At 46.6% G+C, this 24,190-nt stretch overlaps 1 protein-coding gene across 1 annotated transcript; it reads left to right on the forward strand.

Moving 5' to 3' along the window:
* Window positions 1–3,497: 3,497 nt before the first annotated feature.
* On the forward strand, window positions 3,498–19,644 carry ccdc3b (coiled-coil domain containing 3b). Its single transcript, XM_018734040.2, has 3 exons — window positions 3,498–4,042; window positions 13,741–13,915; window positions 17,964–19,644. The coding sequence occupies exons 1-3, from the start codon at window positions 3,660–3,662 to the stop codon at window positions 18,231–18,233; spliced, it is 828 nt and encodes a 275-aa protein (XP_018589556.2). The 5' UTR covers window positions 3,498–3,659; the 3' UTR covers window positions 18,234–19,644.
* The last annotated feature ends 4,546 nt before the right edge of the window (window positions 19,645–24,190 follow it).

Consider the following 24,190-nt stretch of genomic DNA (forward strand, 5'->3'; position numbering starts at 1 on the left):
ATTTGAGAGGATGTTTTGAAGAAATTGTCCATTAGTCACTTTCTTAAAATATAAAATATAACTTTAATGAACGGTGCGTATTGTGTCTGAGAGGACCTTAAATCTTCCAATCAAGTGATTTGAGAGCCAGATACTGGGACAAAACACTGTGCTGAAGGACACACGCACATTTTCAGAACCGCTTGTCCCATACGGGGTCACGGGGAACCGGAGCCTACCCGGCAACACAGGGCGTAAGGCCGGAGGGGGAGGGGACACACACCCAGGACGGGACGCCAGTCCGTCGCAAGGCACCCCAAGCGGGACTCGAACCCCAGACCCACCGGAAAGCAGGACTGTGGTCCAACCCACCGCGCCACCACACCCCCATATGCTGAAGGACAATAAACAGTAAAACTAAACTCTGCTTTTGCTGCCACCTGCTGGTCGAAGCTTTCAACGCAGCGCGGCTCCTGCAGCGAAGAATAAAGGCCCCGTGTAGCAGTTCCAAAAGCTGTCTCCCAAAACTCACATGAATATTCATTTTGTTATCCTTTTTTTTACCATTTAACATTTCAGTTAAGTATGTGGCATTATTTACTATGGTCTTATTAAAAGGGGGGATATTTGGTAGCCGGAGTTAATAAAAGAGCTGCTATTTCCCATCTGGCCAAAAAGGATGTAAACTAGAGGGTCCGTTGCACGCGATATGTGCAGGGGGTCGTGGCTCAGACACCGGACCCTGTGTTCTGCCCCGGTTCCCTGGAGACCCTTGCAAGATGTTGCTAGGTGATGCCAGAGTGAGAAGTATGGGGTAAAGGAAGACTGTTAGCCACACCGTGAGAGACGGCACGCCTGAGCGACCTGGGACATGGAGTGAGTGCTGTGGAAAGAAAAGAAGGACGAGTGCCAAGGTGCCAAAGTCAGGACACATGGGTAGAGTACGGTCAGAGGGATAAAAAACAAACACAGAACACAAACTGGGGGTAATGTGAGGCTTTAAGAGGAATGGGCTGTTCAGTGCTTTTTTTACTGGACTTTTATGTCTGTACAGGGGGCTCCATGTATAATATTTTATATATCATATCTATAAAATATCCAGCAGAGCTACTGTTTTGGTGTCAAAAGCAAAATAGCACCCTTTAAATGACTATTTATTCATATGCCAGGTACTTCTCTCCAAAACAACTTACAAGATAAAGTTCTTATAATCACCTTACTATTATTCACCATTTCTACAGCTGTGTAGTCTTTACTGTATCAGTTCAGGGTAATTATCTTAATCAAGTGTACTGTAGTGAAAGGTGGGACTGGATCTAAGATCCTTTGTTTGAAAGGTAGCATCACAAACAGCAATATTTGTAGCTGACAATTTTCTCCAAAGTGACTTACAATGTTAAGCTATTTACAGTTACTTACCTCTTTATACAGTTGTATAATGTTTTAGGGGAGCAGTTTAGGGTAAGTACCTTGCTCAAGGATACTGCAGCTGGGATTTAAACCTGTGACCTTTGGGTCCAAAGGTACTGGCTCTAACCACTAACATTTATTTGTTTTACAGGTGTTTTTCTCCAAAGCAACTTCCAACAAAATCTATGTAGTGTTATCAGCCCACACACATTATTCACCATGGTGACTTACACTGCTAGATGCACTACTTGCACTGGGTCACTCATCCATACATCAGTGGAAGTGGAATCCATACATCACACTCCCTCTGTCACTCATACACTATGGGGAACCTGAACAGCCTGTCTTTGGAATGTGGGAGGAAACCTACACGGACACAGGGAGAACATGCAGACTCCACACAGACTGAGTGGAGACCGAACCCACATCCTCTCACACCACCTGTTAGACCTCACACCACCTCACACCTGCTGTGAGACACTCAGCAGCGATACTCGCTGTGTCACCGGGCCACCGCTTCACTACGAGCCTGTCTCTCGCTGACTGACATTTCAGTAACTCAGACGACCTCAGCAAAAATGAGTCATAATCAGGCCGTGATGATGAATTTGACTGAACTCTCAGTGCGACACCTTTCTGGAATCAGCCGAACGACCGATCTTGTGTAGAGCAGACGGTGCAGTTACACAATGTGGCCACCAGGGGCCGACAGTGCTCATACACGAACCCCGAATAATGAGAGCCATGCATACGGTACGTTTGCTTTGAAATGTTCCTACAACTTTTTTAATCATCTCTGTCGAAAACTGTGATAGCTCATCTGGTGCCCTCTGAAAGCCAGACCTGTGCTCGTACGGTACGCAAGGTACGAAGGGTTCGTGCCCAAAGACGGAGTTGGACTACAACTCGCGGAAGAGATGCTCCAGTGATGTTGACGCACCAGGCTGCCGCTAATTGAAAACACATTTGAACACATTATTTTAATCCCCTCATGTCCATAAATGGAAATGTACATGACAGTGTGAGCTGCGTTCTTGCCTGAACGCGAGGAAACTCATTTTTCCTGAAAGGAGACTTGTTCGGCGATCAAAGGGCCCGAGAGACCCCCGGTCCGAGGGTCCGCATTCGGACAGACAGGATGAATTGCCCACTTCCAGCGCAAAGTCATCATGAAAAAGGCATGGAAATGAACATGTCGTGTCCATTAAACACCATGAACATGAGTCAGTGAATTATGTGACGTACAGTATAACCGAATTTTTACCTGCTCTGCTCTGCAGAATTTCTCTCACCACACAAATCAAGCAGCTATGATGAAAAAAATATTGCAGTTCAAAAAGCTGACATGAAAAATATCTCTCTGCTGCCTTGGAAAAGCACAGAAAACGGTCTCCTAGGCAACACCTTGACACATAACTAATGTGTCCATGTAGAGACTGATCAGGGATCGAACCCACAGTCAGATGCATAAATGTGAGATACATAAATAAATAAATGTCAATATAACAATGGACTCGGACTCCCGTCCACAGCCTCCGATTAAAGACTAGACACGAGACGAGAGACAAGAGAGAAACGTTGCTGGTTCGAGGCCCAGATACCAAACCCTTGACTGGCGAATATTTCCTGAGTTGCTTCAGTAAAAATATGCAGCAAAAGGGATCAGGATGAATGTGGTAAAGAGAGGAAGGTTAAAAAAAACTGATAATTACTGGGTGTTTGGTGCCACTGAAGGCTGTAACTGCACCGGGGTAAAAGGTGTGGCCTGTATGGAGTAAATTGATGGTGGGGGCTCTCAGTCCCCTGCCACACCCTGTAATTCAGCAGACTCACCATGGTAAATTTCTGCAGTGCCACCACAGTGCTCCAGCATGGTAAAAGCTATAAAGCGGGTTGGCTGTTTTTCTGTGTGCATCTGTGTGTGGGCCGGGGGGGGGGGACAGGTGGCCTAACATAATGACAGTGACACACAGGTACAGTAACACTCAAACTCTCACACACACACTTAACACACGAGACTGACACCGGCACGCTGATACACACACACACACACACACCGAGACGGACGCGGCCGCACCGACAGCACACACACTTGTCTTGACACACACTCCGACGCGAAGGCGCGATGCGGGGGGGTCGCGGGAGGCGCGCGCACCCTCTGCCAGCCAACCAAAGCGGAGCCCCGAAACCCGAGCTCCGGCTGCGTCGCGCGCGCGCGCACTCTTTGCCCCGTCGTCCCGAGCCCGAGGCGCGCGCACAGCCCGCTCGCCATGCGCGCACCGCTCGCCCTGCTGCCGCTGCTGCCGCTGCTGCTGCTGGCGCTCGCCTCGTGCCTGGGGGGCTCCGGGGGGTGCCAGCTGCCCCACGACTGGAGACCCCAGACGGAAGCGTGCCGAGCCGAGCTCGCCGAGATCATCGTGTTCGCGCGCGTGCTCGCGCTGCACAAGGACGCGCACGGCGCCTACAACTACCTGCCGTGGCAGGACGACGCGGGGCTCTTCTTCTCGGCCGAGATCGAGCTGCTGTGCGACCAGGCGTGGGGCAGCATGCTGGAGGTGCCCGCGGGCTCCCGGTTCAACGTGTCCGGACTGGGATACTTTCCGTGTTACTCGTACAGCGTGGTGGAGAACAACAGCTACTACTTCTTCTTGAGGTGGGACACCCCCTTGCTCCTGTCGTTATCATCATCATCACATCATCATCATTATTACATTCATCAGACACTTTTTTCCAAAGCGACTTCCACTGAACTCTAGTGTTATGAGCCCACACACCTTATTCACCGTGGTGACTTACACTTCTAGATACATTACTTGCACTGGGTCACTCATCCATACATCAGTGGAACACACACACACACTCTCTCTCTCTCTCTCTCTCTCTCTGTCTGTCTGTCACTCACACACTATGGGGGAATTTAAACAGCATGTCTTTGGAGTGTGGGAGGAAACCAGAGCGGCCAGAGGAAACCCACGCAGACAGGGGGAGAACATGCAAACTCCACACAGACTGAGCGGGGTGGGATCGAGCCCACGTCCTTTCGCACCACCCAGGCGCTGTGAGACAGCAGCGCTACTCACTGTGCCACCGATGATTATTATTATCATTATCATCATTGTTATCATTGCCATCATAATTTGTCATTGTCATCATCATCATCGTTATCCTTATTGTTGTTTTTGTTGATTTTAAGGCCACTTTAACTTTACTGTCGTTTACCAATTACCGCAGGCTGTTACTCTGTCAATTCAGGGTAAATGACTTGACCCCCCCCCCCCCCCCCCCCCCCCCCGGGAAACTAAGTGACCTAGAGAAGCTCGCAGGAATTAGTGGCTTTCATTTATTTTTAATCACTTCCATTCGTCTTTGTCGCGCTTTGTGCATCAAGTCGCCTCCAGAGGAAGAGTCAGTGTCCATGTGGGGTCGCATCACACTCTCTCACTCGTTTTCTGCACTTTACCACAGTGCAGTGGAGTACAGTAGAGTACAGTGCGCTGCACTAGAGTACACTACGGTAGAGCACAGTATAGTACAGTGCAGCTGAGTAAAGCAGAGTACACAACAGTAGAGTATAGTAGAGTAAAGTAGAGTACAACAGAGTACACGCCGGTCTGCGCTCCGCAGCCCACATGATGATGATATAGAGACCGAAAAGTGCGTCTCAGCGCAGGACGCGCAGCGAACTTTTCCCCCACCGGGAATAACGGGAACCGCCTCAATCAATGCGCACCGACTCGCGCCTCGCGCCCTTTTGCCGGTCTCGCGCTCAAAAAGTCGTGAACGTTTCAAAATAAACACCACAGTTATTTTTCCTTAACATCTTATATGATTTTAAGCAGGCAAATACATTGAGGGTACAGTCACTGTGTCCAGAGCAGAAAATACACACACACACACACACACACACAGAGAGAGAGAGCACTGTACTGCAAATACTGTTCATCACTGATGTAACGATCTGTTTATAAAACATCCATGAAACATAAGAAACTCCCTTTTACAGAAAACTAAATAGAAGACAAATGTTCTTCTTTTTCCACAACATTTCAAGTGAAACCCGATTCCTCTGCAGGTCCAAGACGAGTCTCAAGGGTTCAAGTGTCTCATGGCCAGACTTGCTCAAAAATAAGTAGCCGCAGAACAACAGGACCCGAGAGCAGGATGTGAACTTACTAACGTGCCCTCTGCTCTAACGGTTTGGATTTCCTGTCCTACCTCTTTATATACTGTACATATATTTATTTTTTATCTAGCAGTTCTGTTCTCCACAGCACATTGCAATACTTTAGCCATTTATACAGCTGGATACTTTTTACTATACCTGTTCAGAATAGAGTGGGGTGTGGTGGCGCAGTGGGTCCTCCTTTCTGGTGGATCTAAGGTTCGAGTCCTGCTTGGGGTGCCTTGCGACAGACTGGCATCCTGTCCTGGGTGTGTCCCCTCCCCCTCCGGCCTTTCGCCCTCTGTTGCCAGGTTAGGCTCTGGCTCCCCGTGACCCTGTACGGGACAAGTGGTTTCAGATGGTGTGTGTGTGTGGTGTCCAGAATAGGTACCTTGTTCATGGGTACTACAGCAGGGTGGGGGGAATTGAACCTGGATTCTTCAGATCAAAAAGCAGCAGCACTTACCACTAAACTACCTGCTACTGCTTCTTGCTCTGGAGGCCTTGGGAGTCCAGTCATGCTTACGGTGATCTTCTCTCAATGTTCCACTTGACCTTTGAGGGAAAATGTGGAGGAGAGAAGAGTTTTGCATCAGGGATTCGACCCCCTTCCGTTGACAGTATCTGGGGAATTGCATGACTGATAAGTGTGTTTTGAACTGAGCCTGGTGGATCGTGGGTAGTGTGACTTTCTGAGGAGTGTAACCCGGTACAGCTGTGTGAACTTACACAGTCAGAGGGAGGCGTGTGCACACACGCACACATGTGATGGGGGGTAGCAGGTGGGCAGCACTCAACGGTTTGGGGATTCTTGTTGCCACGGTGCTCAGTTCTTTTGTTTCATGGCAACCAGAATGCCCTCCCCACCCCCAGGAGGCTACTTTGGCAGACTGATCATCTCTCCAAGGTCCAATGCAACAATGCACCTATGATGTGTTTACATACAGGCCGATCCCAGAAGGCAAACTGCTCACTTTTGTGCCACGAATCATTCTTCTTCTCAGCACCTGAACGCCGTGGTGCAACGTCCCTCTGTGCATCACCGCTGTTTAGAACGGGAAGTTTGCAGATGAAGCAGCAGCGCCATCGAATTGGAAGGTGACAGCTCAGACCAAGACACAACCTGCAGCCAAGATGCCTCCTCTGAATTGCTTTTGAAAGCAGTTTCATACATATTTGCACGTGTTCATTTAGCAGACGCTTCTCTCCAAAGTGACGTACAGCTCGGAGAAAACAGAAGTGCATTTTCTCAAGACCTTACTTCAGTTCTTGCAGGGACTCAGCAGCTCCGAGGGACAGAGGGGCCTCATTCCACCGCATTGGAACCCAAACTGAGAACCTTCAGCCTTTGATTTTGGACCTCTTTGGAGCGGGACCGCCAAGTTGTGTAGGGAGCGATCAGATCCAGAAGGTGTCGAGAGCAGATCCACTGATGGTCACGTGGGCCGTAACCAGAGTGTTGAACTTGATATATTAGATGTATGAAAGTTAAAGACGAGTGTTTGTCTTACACAAATCTATTCTTGTCATTCTTGCCATTCCGTGCCCCCAGGTTCCCCAAGTGGTCTTCGGTTTGTACCATTCAGATGTGAACTTCGGTTTCGCTCTGGCTCTGAAAGTGGTTTACAGTTGGACTCAGGTCCGTGGTGACAGCCAGCGGTCAGTCGACAGGCTACTGAGGTAGGCGCTAGTAGCAGTGGGAACACAGTCCCGCAGGCCTTCGTCGCTGGACCCGCTCCATAGATTACATTACAGCAGGTTGCAGAGAGATGGACTGCATGTGTCTGTCCAGACTGGCCCCCGGCAGTGTGTAACATGTGAGGAGGTGTGACTTCGCAGTAAAATATGAAGAATCTCCAAGCTGTGACATGTCCATTTCCTCTGTAACTGAAGACTTTATTGGACAGGTTTACACCTCTCTACCCCTGTAAAGATGTGCAAGTTCAGCAACATCCCTATAGTCCCCATGATAGATAGATAAATAGATAGATAGATGAGAACTTTATTAATCCCAAAGTCAATTACATTTACATTTATTCCTTAGCAGACACTTTTCGCCAAAGCAACGTGTCCAAGAGCAATGCAGAAAAGTCCATTCCACCAATGACTTTGCTTTAAACTGTATGCATCTATGTAACTGTGGTTTTTCTCCAAAATGATTTACAGCACGAGGTTTGCAACTAAGTTACTTCCAATGATTCATGAATTTATACAGCTGATCAGTGTTTACTGCAGCAATTCAAGGTAAGTATCTTACTCAAGGGTACGGCACGGGAAGCAGGGAATCACGCCCAGGTCTTTAGACTGCAAGAAAACTATAAATGAAATATGATATGATATTTCTGTGAGATGTATGCCACTTTGGAGAAAAGCGTCTGCCAAATGAATAAATGTAAAATGTAAATGTAAAACAGCTCTAACCACTGCGCCCCCTGCTGACCTGCCATGTGTGCAAGGTCACATAAATGCAGGTTTCCTAGAGGGAGAGCGGGTAGCCAAATGGACAAAGGAGGTGGACTGAAAATGGTGTCATTCACGGGTCTTTGTGACTCACTCCCTTTCATAAATGTGCTCGATCCCCCATAGTGTTCCAGATGGCGTCCCGGTGGCGGCGCCAAGAACAATAATATCCGTATTGCAGTCCGTCAGCGGGAGTCTGTACAGCGAAAGGCTGAGCACATATCTGCACCGTGATCGTCTGCAAAGCGTCTCGTTGGACTGGACGCGCTGTCCAGCACCACAGCCTGTCTGCACGACGCTCCAGAAGTGGCCCGAAGGAGCGGACGGATGGAGCGACGATGTCATCGAGTTCCATGAGGACACTTAGAAAGCGCTTCATCATCGCTGTCCCGTTTCGTCTCGCAAGCTCCGCTGTTTCTCACTCCTGGGAGGGGAAGGTCTAGCGTAACCCCAGAAATCACGGCATCACCCTGCGGGGCGAGACGCCAGGAGCTGCACGGCGAGGCGTCACCTGCAGCGACGGCAAGAGGGAGTCGAGTTGATGAAATCCCCCTTAGGCTGTCATGAGCACATGTTCTGAATGTTATTCCTTATGCGTTATTCTCCAGTGTATCATCCAGAAGTGGCCACCATCCCCAGCTTTGGCACAGCGCTGCATCAGCCTCTCCACAAGCCGCAGTCAGAAAAGATGATCTGTTATTTATTATTTATGGTTATTGCGCAAAATAAACATTTGCATAAGTTTATGAATGTGAGGCTGCATAAGACAAACAAGATACTAAGAAAACACAACTTGTCCAGCAAATTAGCGGAGCACTATTATATTTCCATGACGATCTGATGTTTCATGGACTCACGAGATTTTGAAATGAATATGTGTTTTGGTTAGTAGGGTTAGCCTGGAGGATGTCATGGATGACCAGGAGAACAAACCGATGGATATTGGATCAAATCAGGTCAGATCCCAAATTGGAAGCACAAAAGATGGGGCCGAGGTCGTCGTATTTCGGACGCGTTATGAGAAGATCGGATTGTCTCCAAAAGGCTGTGACGCTTGGAAAAGCCGGATGAAAATGAAGAAGAAGACGAGCGGCAACCAGGCGGATGGATTCAATCACGGTGACGCTGGACCCTGGAGCACTTCCAACAGCAAGGACGCCAGTGGAGGACACAACTTTCTGGACTGACACTGTCGACTGCACCTTGGCCTTTAACAACAACCGCAGGTGAACAGGTGTGCTGTCTACAGGACACAGGTGTCTCCCAAACTGACGATTCATAGCAGCAGTTCACCCTCAGGTCTGTACCGCGCTCCCAGCCCCCAGAGGTCGACTTGGACCGGCAGGGTTCGAAGGAGAGTCCGGCATCGATCCTTGTCCGTTCTGATGGCTGCAGGGAGGCGTTTGCACTTCCTCGCGGTTCTCTTTCTTGTTTTCCGTCTATTCCTGCTCTGCCAAACGTGCAGCTGGTCCTAGTTTGAGCGAAATCCTCGGGAACAAAAAGCGGCGTGCAGATACTGAGTGAAGCAATATGTTTTTCTCTAAACAACATCTTGTATCGGCATTTGAGCTTTTTGGAGAAGCTCTTGGGTTTTCATCAAACGAGCGGCGGTTCTGTGACTGGTTCCGTCCCGAAACTGGGAAAGCTGAGGGGACAGACAGGGGGTCTGAGAACCTTCAGAACATTCTGGAAGCCATCAGTGTTTGGAAAAAGAGCGAAAAAGCCAGGATCTCTGACTTTTGGGCACCTGTGTGCCGTAGCGATGTGCTGGGGGGTGGTGTCAATCGACAACAGGGTAGGGATCGCGCGTAAAAATGAAAAATTATGCTGTGCCATTGAACCAATGGATTGACTGACCGAGAGTAACAAGAAAAATTTGTAAGACCACACCTGAGCTATACTGTGTCTGCATAATTACCACATATTCACTACATTCGTGTCAGATTTTGATGCAGCTTCAAAAAACATGCCGACGTGTTGCTCACGTATGGCTCATGAACAAAAACTTCTTCGTCATGCATCAGCGCTCAAACTGAAATGCTTAACATGCAGAGCTCCGGTCCACACCGAGACCTTTCGGAAAATATGTCACTGCGTGAGAAGAGCGCTCTATAACAAAATTAACTGAATGTACGTTCACACCGTGCATGGAAACTTTGGGGGGGGGGGGAAAGGAAGGAAACGTTTGCTGCGCAGACACCAGACTTTCTGATGTGTGAATGTGGTGGCGTGTAGTCGTTTCACGGCAATGCGTGTCGGGACACGGGAGCATCCCAACCCCCCCCCGAGGCGGATGGATCCCATTAGAGTTTCGGTTGGATTTTGCTCGGTGACACTTTCGGGACAGATGGTGTGCGGTGCTGCTCGCGAGCCACTGTCGCGCTAACTGACGCTCACGGGGTGTTTCCCACATTCGAGTTTCAGCTCCGGTTCCCCTCTGTCTCGCCGCGCTGGCCGGACCTCCTCGTACCATCGGCGGTCCGAGCAAAGATGTCAGAACTGAGAACTTCGTGCATGTCGCCCGCAGTGTCTTTTCAGTGGCGAGCTGTACAAACAGAACCAAGTATGGCGTTACCCTCACGGTCCGCTTTGTGTTTACACACCTCGCTCCCAGCACGCTTACCCTCGTTGCTCCTGTTTACATTCCAGCTCCGCCGTCGACTGCGATCGGCCTCGACTATCACACGCATGCAGCTGCGTCTCATGTTGGGCCTGACAGATGTGCTTTTTTTTGGGGTATGAAAACACAGCTCTCGTGTCGAGTGACTGATAGTGGAAACGGCGTCGAAGGACAGCAGCGGGGGGAGGGACGCATTTTTGGGAGATGAAAAAAGACGCGGACGGGTTGCCAGAAGGTTGTCAAGATGCGAAAACCACACATGTGCTGCTGACACAGTTGTAACAAGTGAAAGGATGAGATCCAGGTGTAGAAAGACCCGGAGAGTTCCTCGCTCTGTGCGGGACGCTGCCATGAAGGCATCGCCATGATGTAGTGAACAGCGCAGCCGAAATCACGGGTCCTCGGTAACGTGCTGAATGAAACCCATGGGTGCGTTTTCACATTTGGTTTCCTTCACCGTGCAAATAAATGGAGCCAACAAATGAACCCATCCATTGCTTTTTGTATTTTTTTCTGAAAAAGGGGGGAAATGGGTTCCCACTTTGAGGTCAGAACCATGTTAGAATTTACTCCATTTAAGAAGGTAAGAAGAGATTTATACCTTCTGTGAATTTTTGCTCTACGAAATGATTTCCGAGGACAAGCTGACTGCGCTCTGGAATCTTGTGTCTGCATCCAAATCCCTCCTTCTGTCGGCGTAATGCACTCTTTGTATTTTTCTCCGAGATGTGCGTCACTTTGGGGAAAATTGTCTGCTAAATTAATAAATATAAAAGTATGTTTAGCTGAATTTAGTGTTAGGGTTGCATACTTAGCTACTTACTGTGATTTACTCCTTTATCCAACTTGGTATCCTTACTCTGTCATTCAGGGTAAGTCCGTTGCTCAAGAGTACTGCAGCAGGAGGGGGGGATTTGAATGAGGACCCCTCGGCTTGCAAGGTGATGGCCTTGAGCGCTATACCCTGTTCACAGCCCTAAATATGTACGGTACAAATGAGGGAAAAGGGGGACGACCGCGCAACACCTGGCGAAGGGATCTTGAAGCCGACACCAGGATGCTGGGATACACCTGGAGCCCGACAGAGAAGAAAACACAGGACAGAGACGCCTGGAGAGCCCTTGTTGGTGGCTTGTGCCCCAGGAGGGGTGGAAGGCATAAATAATAATAATAATAATAATAATAATAATAATAATAATATGACAAATGTGGGAGGACCCTTATGACATGTCACCAATAATATACCTTCTTACCAATAAGGAGCACTTCCACGGGGGCAACATACAGTACAAACCAATACAGTGTCAATATCAAATACACACACACACACACACACACACATTTTCAGAACCGCTCATCCCATACGGGGTCATGGGGAACCGGAGCCTAACCCGGTAACACAGGGCGTAAGGCCAGAGGGGCAGGGGACACACCCAGGACGGGACGCCAGTCCGTCGCAAGGCACCCCAAGCGGGACTTGAACCCCAGACCCACCGGAGAGCAGGACTGCGGTCCAACCCACTGCGCCACCGCACCCCTCAATATCAAATAATGAAAATAAAATAAGTAAAATGACGATAAGAAAGTGGAAATACGCAGCGGAAAAGTACAAATAAATCAATATGATGAAACACACTCTACGGAAAGTTTGCGTTTCCACTACAACAAATGGCGCAATGATGACGAGTGCTGCTTCTCCCTCTTCTCATTGTCTCTCTATTGTCACCTTTTCCACCCCAAGACCCACGGTCTTGAATTCGGCCGTCTTCCTTCATTTGTTTAAAACATACAGCTGAACGCAGGTTTACATGTATTTTCAGCCCTGTTACAATTTCGGCGTCCAGAGAGGCTTCGTTCCAAACTTCTTCTCCTGGATGTTCTGCCGATGACGGTCATGACAGCATTTTGCATCGGCGCACGGTTCGATTAAGGACCGGGCGACACGGTCCTTCTTCTTTCCACATCAGGGGCTCTCAGTTAAGCCAGCTTTCCCTTTCATGTTGCCACCCACTGACCCAACCGTGCCGCACGGCCCATCGGGGGGTGAGCCAGGCACCACAGCCGGTGAAATGGTACAAGAAGCACTACTTAATGAGAGACACATGAGACTGTGCTCTTCCTCTTCTCTCCGAGTGTAACCATGGCTCCTGTCCTCTTATGTCAACTCAGCTCCCCAGAAGCTCGATAAGCAAATTCCATTGTTGCCTTCTTTGTTGGAGGCGGTTGGCAGACTTGTGCGATTCGGTGCTCTCGGTACCAAAGAGGCGAGAAACAGGCTTTATGTCGTTAATAAAGGAATAGAGTTAATGAAGGTTCTCTTTACAGGATAGCTAAGCGTGGAATTTGGAGTTGGAATAAAATTTATTCTTTCACAATGCGTTATCCGGATCACACGCGGCGCTGTCACAAGGTCACAGATAAAACCAATGGCAAACCATCGCGTGTAACGTTTGCAGGAGACATTGTGTGGTAAAGGATGACTAGAATAATGACACTTCAATGCATATCAGAAATGCAGTCAACAATGTATGGTCATTTTGACTAAGTGCTGATGAAGTGATGATGATTAAAATGAAATGGTATATAATGGACTGATGCCTTATACATGTCCTGTGCAAGTTCACATTGCTACGTTCAGGCAGGATCATGAAGGGGTTCACGGCAGGACAGCTATTCTGCGCAGGCTTAACCATGTAGAGGTGAATCACATTACAAAAAATAATTGTCCTTTCCGAACAGCCCCCAGACTTATTTTTAATTTCGACCTCATCCACATACTGTTGCATGACCAGGAAATTTGTTTAAAGCTGTGCGTTAAAATGAAATTTGACAATTTGAGTACCCCTTGTATTTGCAATTGCAAGATGTTTATACATTATTTTACATTACAGGATTTTTTTGGTTAATTCCACCGAATGTCACTTACTGATCTTAATTACTATGCAGTTTTTAATACGTTAGGAATTCATGCTTTTATTAGACTAAAATATGCATGAAGTCATTACCCCCTCTTCTCATCCTTTTCAAATGCAGAATCAAGCTGCAGAAAATAAGGATCATGAAATGACCTGTCTGGTCAGTGACACTCTGGAATGTGATGTTTCCTCAGGATGGATGAGAACTACAACATCATCCCCCATGGCGTAAACTTCCAGGACCCCATTTTCCCGGACACACCAGAAAACCACCGCATGTTTGCTAGCCTCTTCCAGTTTGCCAACTGCACACCTGGGACCCAGGTCCACACCTACACGCCGGAGTGGGAGGCTCAGGAAGATAGCCGGGTAAGATCTCCAACCCAACGGCTATGGGAACCGCTGTTTAGCTTTTGCACGGCTGAACATGCGGTTGGGGTATAAACTAGACAGGAAGTGTGTGCAACCAAGCAGAGGTCTTCTGACCCCACACCCTTGTTTGGATCTGTTTGGGAACGGCCTTAAACCATGTTTTCCACCATTAGTGCAGTGCTCTCCAGCCCATCTGTTATGAACTTTGAGTTGATATCTCTAGGGGTCTATTTACCACAGTCTTACAGTCAAGTTGCTGTCTCACATGGGGCACCACATAAGCCAACACAGAGTAAGCAAATGGTGAAAGTAATGATAAACAAAATAATGATAGGAAAGTGAAATCAACGCAATGGACAAGGCATAATAAAACCATATTATAAAATACACAACAAGGAAAGTTCTTAATTCATAGCATCAGGACAGCAAGCACCAAGGTAATGAATGCTGCCTCTTCGTTGTCAGCGTCGCTCTACTGCTACATTTACTGGGGATATTAACATTAATCTCAAGACCATCAACTCAGAATTCAACATTCTTCCTTAATTTGAGATATGCAATCGAACACATGTTTACGTGCAGTGTATTTTTAGGGATAATTGCACCTTCCATGTCCTCAGAGGCTCCATTCCAAACCTCTGGTCGTGATTCACCAGCTACTGGTCTTGATCATTTGACTGATGACAGTCATCCAGAATACAGCATCTGTGCTCGATTCCATTAAAGAACGGAAAGTGTTTGCAGCCAGGCAGAGGTTACGTGATCCTGTAACCTGTCATGAGCATTGAAGTAACATCCCTTGGGGGTCTATTTTCAGTAAGCGTATACACCGCTGTCTCGGCCGGGGTCGTGTCGGGAGTACCGCGCTCCCAGCCCCCAGAGGTCACGGCCGCACTCCACACACTGTGCAACTTCGCTCTGCTCCACTCAAACTGTCAAGCTGCGATTCCAAACCCTCAGATAAAACTCACACTTTGCAGGTCATTAAGAAACACTCAGCTGATAATCACTGGCAGTTTACAAAGGCGTCATCTCCAGGGAGCTTCGAGAAAATGTGTGTACATGTAAAGCGTGTTTGTTGGCTTGAACCTTTGTTGCTCGGTGAGTGAAAAAAGATCCTTGTGCAATAGAAAATATCTGGCCAGGAATGCAGTCTATAGAGAGCTCTTACAGTGTGTTTCCAAACTTCATAGAAAGGAGGGCGTAAGGAATGGCGTAAGTGAAGACAGTGGAACATCGCTGAAACTTTCTGTGCTGGTGGAAACAGAGATCTTCAGAGGCACATTTACATTTACATGCATATTTATTCATTTAGCAATTGCTTTTCTCCAAAGTGACACACACTACAAATCAGAGTAAATTAAAGTGCATCTCACTAATGGAGAGACTGAGCTGCAGACACGGGATTCTTGAAGTACAGTCAATAAGTCCGATACCCGTCTTTTTGCAGACCTACATTACACAAATAGCTATACATAGAATTAATGGAGATTTTTTTTAAAGATAATGTTGTGAAGGTCTATGGAGCAGACAGGAGGTCAGGAGAGAAATGGGTCAAAAAGAGATTCTTCCTGAGTATCAAAGGGATTCAGCAGCTCTGAGGGAGAGAGGGAGCTCATTCTACTACATTGGAGCCAGAACACCTGGAAGACCTTACTTGTTTGAGCTTCAACAGAATCCAGAGCCTAAAAACCACTGACTAACGGTGTGGTAATGTAGCAAACCATGACTTTGAACAGTGTCTTTTTTTGTGGCTGTAGCTGATGGGTTACTTTCTGCATTTGGATCACGGTTCCTGTACAAAGCCCTCACTCTTCTGTGTCGGTCAGTGATCTGTTCTTAGGGTCCACGTGATCATCATTTATTGCCCGTTTGGGAAAACGTTCTGTGAGACACTGATGAGCACGGTGTTTTAAAATTGGTTTTGTAACGGGAATAATTGTTGTGCTTCATATGCTGAAAATAGACGGTTCTTTCAGCTCTCAGAATTGGTCGAGCCGGTAAAGAGTTTACTGTTGATCGGTACACACTTGCGTGACTTTACCAAGGTTCACTTAATAACCTTGGTGTTAAACTGCTTCACCAGTACCAGTGACCTTGTGGTTTTTTGTGCATTTTATGAAGAAATAACGCTGAATCCTTCCTCCCAACAGCCACATGATATACAATACGTCAGCTCCTGTTTTCAATCAGAAGTTGAGTGCACATGAAAGCATTCTGTTATGGTAACCGTGCGCTCCATAAATCGCTGTGTTTTAGCTCAGATCTTTAATCAGGGTGAAAGCATTTGGCGTTTTGCACCACGACTACGACACTTTCTGGCCTCCGCTCATATTACCGGCAGGCCAGTCCACCGACACGGTGTGCTGTGACAGCTGGACGTCCTGTGGCCCTCCTCTCCTCGTGCTGCGCTTCGGCAACCTGGCACATGTTAGTTTTATGTGACCGAGACTGCATTAGAGACACAGCATATGGTAACTGCATCTGATAATGAGCATAATTATAGATTTCCTCTATTAGATGCAGAGTTTTTTCTTACCTGAGGGGCTGATGAAAATGCGAAACATCTGTTTCCACTCTCGGAACGTTAGTCCCACGATGTGTGTCCAGCATCAGTAGAGCGTCACTGTAACCTAACTGGCGGGAAAATACCCGACTCAACAAACGTGCTCCGCTCAACTTGTAAATTCTGTGCGACGTTCAAAATGCGTTATCTCGAGGAGAACGGCGACTGCAGCGCAGCCGAATGCCGCTGTTATCAACGAAACGAGAACAAAGAAGCGCGGGGCTGCTGCTGCGCTGTGGGGCACCGCGCTGAGAAGTCCTTACCTAACCCTAACTCTACACATGCAGTCGGTGAACATATTTCTGCTTTCTCACATTGTGTCACACTGAGCTCCTGCTGGAGACTTACTTCCCAGTGGAATATGGGGATACAGGAATGAGCACAAACCCAACATTGTCTGTGGAAACTTTCAAACATGAGGTTTGGACGAGACAAAAGCTCTGTACGCTACATTTGCGCCGTTTAACATCTGAAGCATCAGGGGAACTCATAATAAACTCCTCAAAACACTTACTCCTAAGAGTGTTAGCAATCATGGGCATGTACATAATGGGAGTGGACAATATAACATTAAAAAAGAGTTTAGCTTTGAAGTAACTAAATCATAATTAGAAAAACGCCTGCAAAAGTGAGTCACATTAGGCAAAGGGTGACCCTACCTTTCAGTATGTCCGTAATATTTATATATTTTTAGGTGTTTCTATTATTTTGTCTACCCATATATACACGTTTATACATTTTTTTTTAACCTTTTTGAGGGTAAATACAGAACAAACCAGTCTTTGCACTGGTCAGGATGTGCATGTTCATTCCGCAGATGTGTGGTTTTGTTGCTTATCATATGATCATGAAGAAATAAACGTTCGTCAGGAATAAGAGTGTAAGTCAAAAGCTTGTTTTCATGCTTATTGCAGCTCTTAGATTTCACATAACCTCACAAATGAAAGACCTGCCCCAAAAAGGAGTTCCATGTTTGACTGTTACGAGTTCAACATTTCCAAGCAAATAATGTAAACATTTTTATAAATGATAGAAAATATATCCTTTGGGTCTCCGAACAAAATGTCAGCTGTCGCCACAGCAACCGGCGATTGCAGGACTGTAAACAACATAATTTGTCCTGCTTTAAAGTGCTCGGCAGAGTTTGTGTTATCGGAGCCGATGATGACGTTGCAAAATATGTGCTATTTTTAAAAGCTACAAATTCAACTTATCCAGTCCTGAGAAACAAGAGGATTCGCGGCTAAAGTGTGTTCTCTGAAGTTTGCTATTCGCTGCAGGACTGCTTTTAAATACGATGCAAAATTCATAAGTTACTTTTGTCTCATGTGTGCAACAAGGCTAAAGGGTTTAGATTGTCCCACAAAAAAACAGCGTGTCGGTAAGAACGCAATGCGAGAATTAAAAGTGATCGAACGAATGAGGCGTGTTCTTCTCTCCTTCTTCCGTAACGTGTCCATGTCCTGCCCTGCCCTGCAGCTTCTGTGTTCCACTATCCAGAAGGCCCTGTTTGAGGAAGAGGAGCGGGTGAAGACGCTCTCCCAGAAGGTGCGCTTCCTCGAGAAGACCAACAACCACCTGCGGGACAAGGTGAAGAACATGAAGCGCCTGCTGCGCCAGGCCAAGCGGGAGACCAAGGAGCAGACCCTGATCCTCAAGCATCTCCACGAGCCGCACCCCCAGCAGGAGACCACCCAGGACCAGAGCAAGCCTCTCAAGAAGGTCCTCGCCAAGAAGCTGAAGGACTGAGTCCATCCCGCCGAAGGGCATCATCAGGGACGATGCCGGTGCTCGCTATGACACGGTGTACATACATGTAGGCGAACGACTACACCCCCTACATACTGAGCAGTGAGCGGCGGAGGAATAGCTGTAGGCCCGAGATGTCATGAGGTACCGTGTCAGAGGCTCAGGACATAGACCAGATGCACACGCTTATCTCTCAATGTTAAGTTCTCTCACGCGATGCAATTAGGTTCGAGTGCGTTTGCCAGCAGTCCCTTTTACAGCACGTCCACACATCCCTCGTAGTTTAGAAAGCTAAGGCGCAACGCAAAACGGTCTTCCCGCCAAAAATACCGCGGCGTGTAGGATCCTTCCTTTTCGTCTGCACCGTTTCCACTTGCTGACGTTTCATTTTGCCAAGTCGGTGTATTCACTGGTATGTCACTCGCCGCGCTACCGTAGTAAACTCTGTTACTTTGCATATAAACCGGAGAGTAAACGTCCGACCCTTATAGATGCATATTTGAGAGAGCTCCAGTTTTAAAGCGATGAGGGTAAGAAGACAGTTTTATGAGTCCGCTGGCCAAGAGCAGATGTGATTTCCAGCTGTGGTTCCAGGCAACAGCTGCAAGCCGTGCTTCATTCTGACATGGCGGTAATTATTAGACGCACGGCGGTGGGAATGCCGCGGTGAGCCGATTGCTCCGTCACCCGAGCAGCGGCCAGGTCTTGTCCCTCCCTTCTCCCACCCCTATCTCGACAGAACAAGGGTTCGAAAGTCACTCGTGGTAACGCCTTGCTGACTGGCACTGCGCTTACCTTGGAATTGATCTTCATATTTGGGTGTCGCCAGGTGGACGTAAAAACGCCTCGGTTCGGACCAAGGTTATGATCTTGGATGCCGACTGTTAATAAAAGCAATTATCCCTGAACATAAAAACATTGTTTACACATTTCAAGAAAATTTTTTGTGCAGATTACACCTGCGTTGTCTTTCCAGCTTATGATTCTGAGCTCTTGCCTCCCTATAAATTCTCAAGGCTGTGGTAGATTTTTGTATACATATGAGGTACATTTCAGTTTTTTTTTGTTTTTTTTTCTTTTTTTTAAAACGGGGTGCTGAGCACTCTATGAAACCATTAAAAAACTGTGTGTCATAATAACATCTGTCTCTTTTTAAGCACTGACAGACAGGGCTTCACACCAGGACTTCATTTCTCGCAGTTGAATGTAATAAGCTTCTGGTTTCATTTAATTCAAGTGTGTTCATGTAGGGTAACACATTCATGAGCAAAAGTGCTATTTCTTAAGCTTGAGCTCTTATAAACATTGAGTGTATTTTCATATTATTTCATAGTAAAACCAATACTTTACAATGCTTAATTCATTTCAACATTTCGTGTGAAAAATAACAAATAAACGTACCTTTTCTAAGTCTTGAGCATCTTTATCATTCCTTCCCCTGCTTATGAATTTCAAAACACAGCTCAGTAGTTTACAGTCTGGTCTCAAAGTCCAGCAGTCTGCAAAAGGTAATGCTACTGAACACAGTAAAACACAGTAAAAAGAACCATGGTCAACATCATACATAAAAGTCTAAAAACAGAATGAATCAATAATTTATACTGCATCATAAAAGGTAAAAAGTCTAAACAACATTGTTTAATAGACCCCACAACCCTGGTTTACGAGCGTGGCGTGTTGAAGAAAAAGGCTTGTAAATCAAATTCTCGCAAATCAGGACCTTAATTACCATTAATTTATTATGGAAAATTCATAACGTGATTCTTTGGCTAAAGACTGAACCCAGTTTTCACACAACCTGAATTACAGCCTCGTTGTGTCGACAAGAAAAAATCCCTCCAGGATATAAAGCTGGTTATCATAAGAGAACGTCCCATTGGCACCTTGTACCTTGTCATTACCGGTGTTTCTCAAATTATTATGATCACTGCAACCACAAACAGATAGGTATAAAATGCTACTGAATGTTTCATAAAAAATTAAATGCATAAAATCAACACAAGCCTGAGTAAGAACTTCTTAGCCATTACATATTTTTTTGTAAAACTGTGGGCTAAGTGATTCGTAAATCAGAATTGTTCAAAATCTCTCTTGTTTGCAAAACCGAATTCCGGTCAACTGAGATCTTGTACACACGCATTTGCTGAAACCGCGGCAAACCGGAGCCTAACCTGGCAACACAGGACGCAAGGCCAAAGGGGGAGGGGACAAACCCAGTACGGGACGCCCGTCCGTCGCAAGGCACCCCAAGCAGGACTCAAACCCCAGACCTGCCAGAGAGCAGGCTCAGGCCAAACCCGCTGCACCACCGCGGCCCGTTGAGATTTTGATAAAAGCCAAAAAAAAATAGTTTGCGTTATGATCTGAAATAGCCCGCAAAAGACAAAACTCAGCACAGGAAGTGGCTGAAAAGTACGAGATACACACATCTGGCTCCCATCCCTTTGTAGATAAATGTTTATCGCTAAGGCAACGCCAACGATAAACATTAATTTTGTGCAGGACTCCCGTTCCGTGCCGAGTCGTCTGCATTAGTAGTTGCCTCTGGGCAGAAGAGGATGTGAGCTGGATGCTGAATCCCTCAAAGACACCGCAAGGGCCACTTCGCCTTGGTGATCACATTAATCAGCTCAAAAGGACTTTCTCCACCAAAGACCGCTGCTGGTGGAATTAAGCAGAAGGTCTGGGATGCATAAATGGAAGGCATGTTTTGTAGGCGGCTATATGGTTTCAGTGGAAACCATATAATTGTGTTCAGGAATCCACAAAGGTTTTCTTTCCAAGACAACATTCTTGGTTTACAAAATAACTGAGATGATTATGTGGAGCCCCAGCACGTATTCAAGTTCGTACAGACCAAGGGAAAATAAGACCTTCTTAGATCAGAATAAAGACGTCAGACGCGTGTTGTGCATGTTATACGTACAAAAGCAAAATTTATCAGCGTTAACTAATTTTTTGCTTGGTTGTTTTTACATTGTTTATCTTGGCAGAGCTCACCTCCGAGCACTTAATGCCAAAAAACCGAATAAATGAAAATGTCCACTGACGGTCGGCTTTATCGAGAACGTATGACATTTTATGAGAAAAAGGCAACAGGCTTCTCATATCCTGGCCATTGAATTATCGCCACGTCATACAGACTTAAAGAAATTTATCTTCAGTCGATGCGTCACAGCTTTTTTCATTTATTTCCCGAGATTTATTTTCCGAGTTTATGATACTGTTCAAAGGTTACGCAACCAGTGCCAGAAAATGACATAACAATGCAAAAATGTAGCTTTTATGATTCCGATTCTGACAACAGCCAGAGTTGCCGCTGAAAAAAATTGTCCTTAAAGCCATCGTAAAGCGATACGTTGTGCTCAGGTATCATGTCGCTGCAACTTCACTTTTTGTGTCGTCTGTGGCTCTACTCTATGTTTTCACGCATAGTTCTGTTCTCTTTGGTTTATTTAGAGGTCAGAGCCCCGTACAGAAACATTACAGTGCAGTACAAGGCAGACTTCCAAAGGAAAAGCTGTGAAAGGTAAAAGAGAAGCACAAGTGTACTGGAGAAGGAAAATGGGATCGTTGTGTTGCCGGGTTAGGCTCCGGCTCCTCGCGACCCCATATGGGACAAGCGGTTTCAGACAGTGTGTGTGTGTGTGTGTGTGTGTGAGACATTTATAACCAAAGTCACTCCAGTGCCACATGCTGCTGCTGCACCTTCATTCTCCCACCCGTGTCCTGTTCTCTGAATTTTTACTGAGATGGGTTGAGCTCCAGTGTAAAACTACTTTACTCTTAAACCCTCTTGGCAGACTATCATTCTACTACATGTTGAGCCCTATTTCTAGGAGGGATCTGAACCTTATACTTTCCATATGGAATATCTGTAACTACAAGGGAAAAAAATGAATAGCCATATACAAGACATGTTCATAATATTCTGTTTCCACATCTCAGAACAAAGCATGAGAGAAACAAGCATGCAAGATATTCACAGCCCTTCCGCATGTTGCTTTGCCATGTCTGGCTTCGCGGAGACATCCGAAGGATAGCTGTCCTTGCAACCCAGTCTGAAAGAGCTATAGTACATTGCATTGCATTTCTGAGAAAGCAATCCAAAGGGGACATACGCACGTTACCTTCAAGCACAGCATGACCTGCAGAAAATCTGTAAAGCACATGGCGGCGAGCAGGTCTTCTCCCGTGGGCTTTGTCGCTGTTGCACATGCGGCTCTTCGTCTTATTCAGTTTCTATTCCTGCTCTTAAAGTGCTTTTCTTAACTTTTGTAAACTTCTCATCAGTAAATATGGGGGTGGCACAGTGGCATGGTGGCACAGCGAGTAGCGCTGCTGTCTTACAGTGCCTGGGTGGTGTGAGAGGACATGGGTTCAATCCCTGCTCAGTCTGTGTGGAGTTTGTGTGTTCTCTGGGTGCTCTGGTTTCCTCTCACAGTCCAAAAACATGCTTTTGAGGTTCCCCCATAGTGTGTGAGTGACAGAGAGTGTGTGTGTCTTCCACTGATGTATGGATGAGTGGCCCAGTGTAAGTAGTGTATCTAGCAGTGTATTTAGCAGTTACCCTGGTGAATAAGGTGTGTGGGCTGATAACACCACATAGTATCCATTGGAAGTTGCTTTGGAGAAAACTGTCTGATAAATAAATAAATGTCTTTCATTATTATTGCAAGTGTAATATGTGCAAAAATGGGGTTTGATATTAAGTTATTGAGGCGTGATGGCCACGCCTTAATGAGGTCCAGGTTGAAGGTCAGACAGCTGGAGTTTGATGGAGGATGGGTCAGACAGCAGCCCTATTGAGGACACTGATCCAGAGAAGCATTAACATCTGTCCTTCCAGACAGAAATGCACATTCCAGTCTGGAAACCCTCCCATTCATCAACAGGCGTGCGGAAAAACGAAAAAAGATTTAGTAATTAGGGCTTGTTAAGCAGCAGGCGCTGAGGGAAGTCCAAATGGTCTGCCAGCGCACTGCTGAATGGCAGGACCAAGAAAGCTCAAGCATCTCCGTCGTCTTACAGTTACTCAGTTGCACATTAGAGCTGCCAGCCCACCCGTCACTCTACCTGTATTTTAGCACCTTGCGTTTTCAATTAATGATGACATAAATTATAGGCCTCTGTCTTCTGCGGGACTGAAACGTTCCGGCGTCACAAACCCACATTCCTGCACATCGCAAGCAGCCAACTTGAATGCCAAATCCCCTACGGCTACAGTGTTTTCTCACTTGTGCTGTTTGTCCATGTATTTCGTACGGTACTAAATCTGGCTGCAGACAAGAATCACACACAAGGTTTTAATGGTAAGAATTTAACAAATGTGCAATTTTCCCTTTCATTTTAATAAGGACAATGTTGTTAATAGTGATGAACAAGGTGAGCAAAATTGGGAGTGCCGCTTAAAAAGGATTCATTCAACTTTTTTGCTTTGAAATTCATTCTGAAAAGAAAGTAATGTAAAAAAACAAATGTTTTATGACTAAAGACCAAGACTGGCTTCCCTGCAGCGCTATGTTCACTGCAAACATCTGCAGCTTCGACAGGGACCTTATTTAGATCTCACACTGTCCATCAGTTCACTTTGTATTTGCAGGTATGGACTAACAGCGGAGAGCGATCCTCTCATTTTTTTTTTGCTATTAATGTCTCCGAAGTCCCAACCAAGACAGCCTCACGCACGTACACACAGCACTAAGGAGCTGTTTTGATTCATTTCCACAGCAGGACGGTGCTTCGGGGAGAATCAATTAAAAGAGCCCAGTGTCACAGTTCGCTTTCTCGGCGGAGCTGTCACCGGGCCCCACGCCGGTCTCTGCTCAGGGCACAAACGCACCAACACACACCCCAAAGCCTGCAGTGAATTTCAGCGCAGCGGCTCAGGGAGTTGTTTTCGGCTTTACCCGTAAATGATGCGCAGCTACGTTTTTTTTTTTTTTTTTGCGCCACAC

This window comes from Scleropages formosus, chromosome 22, assembly GCF_900964775.1.
Source record: "Scleropages formosus chromosome 22, fSclFor1.1, whole genome shotgun sequence".
NCBI classification, from domain to species: domain Eukaryota; kingdom Metazoa; phylum Chordata; class Actinopteri; order Osteoglossiformes; family Osteoglossidae; genus Scleropages; species Scleropages formosus.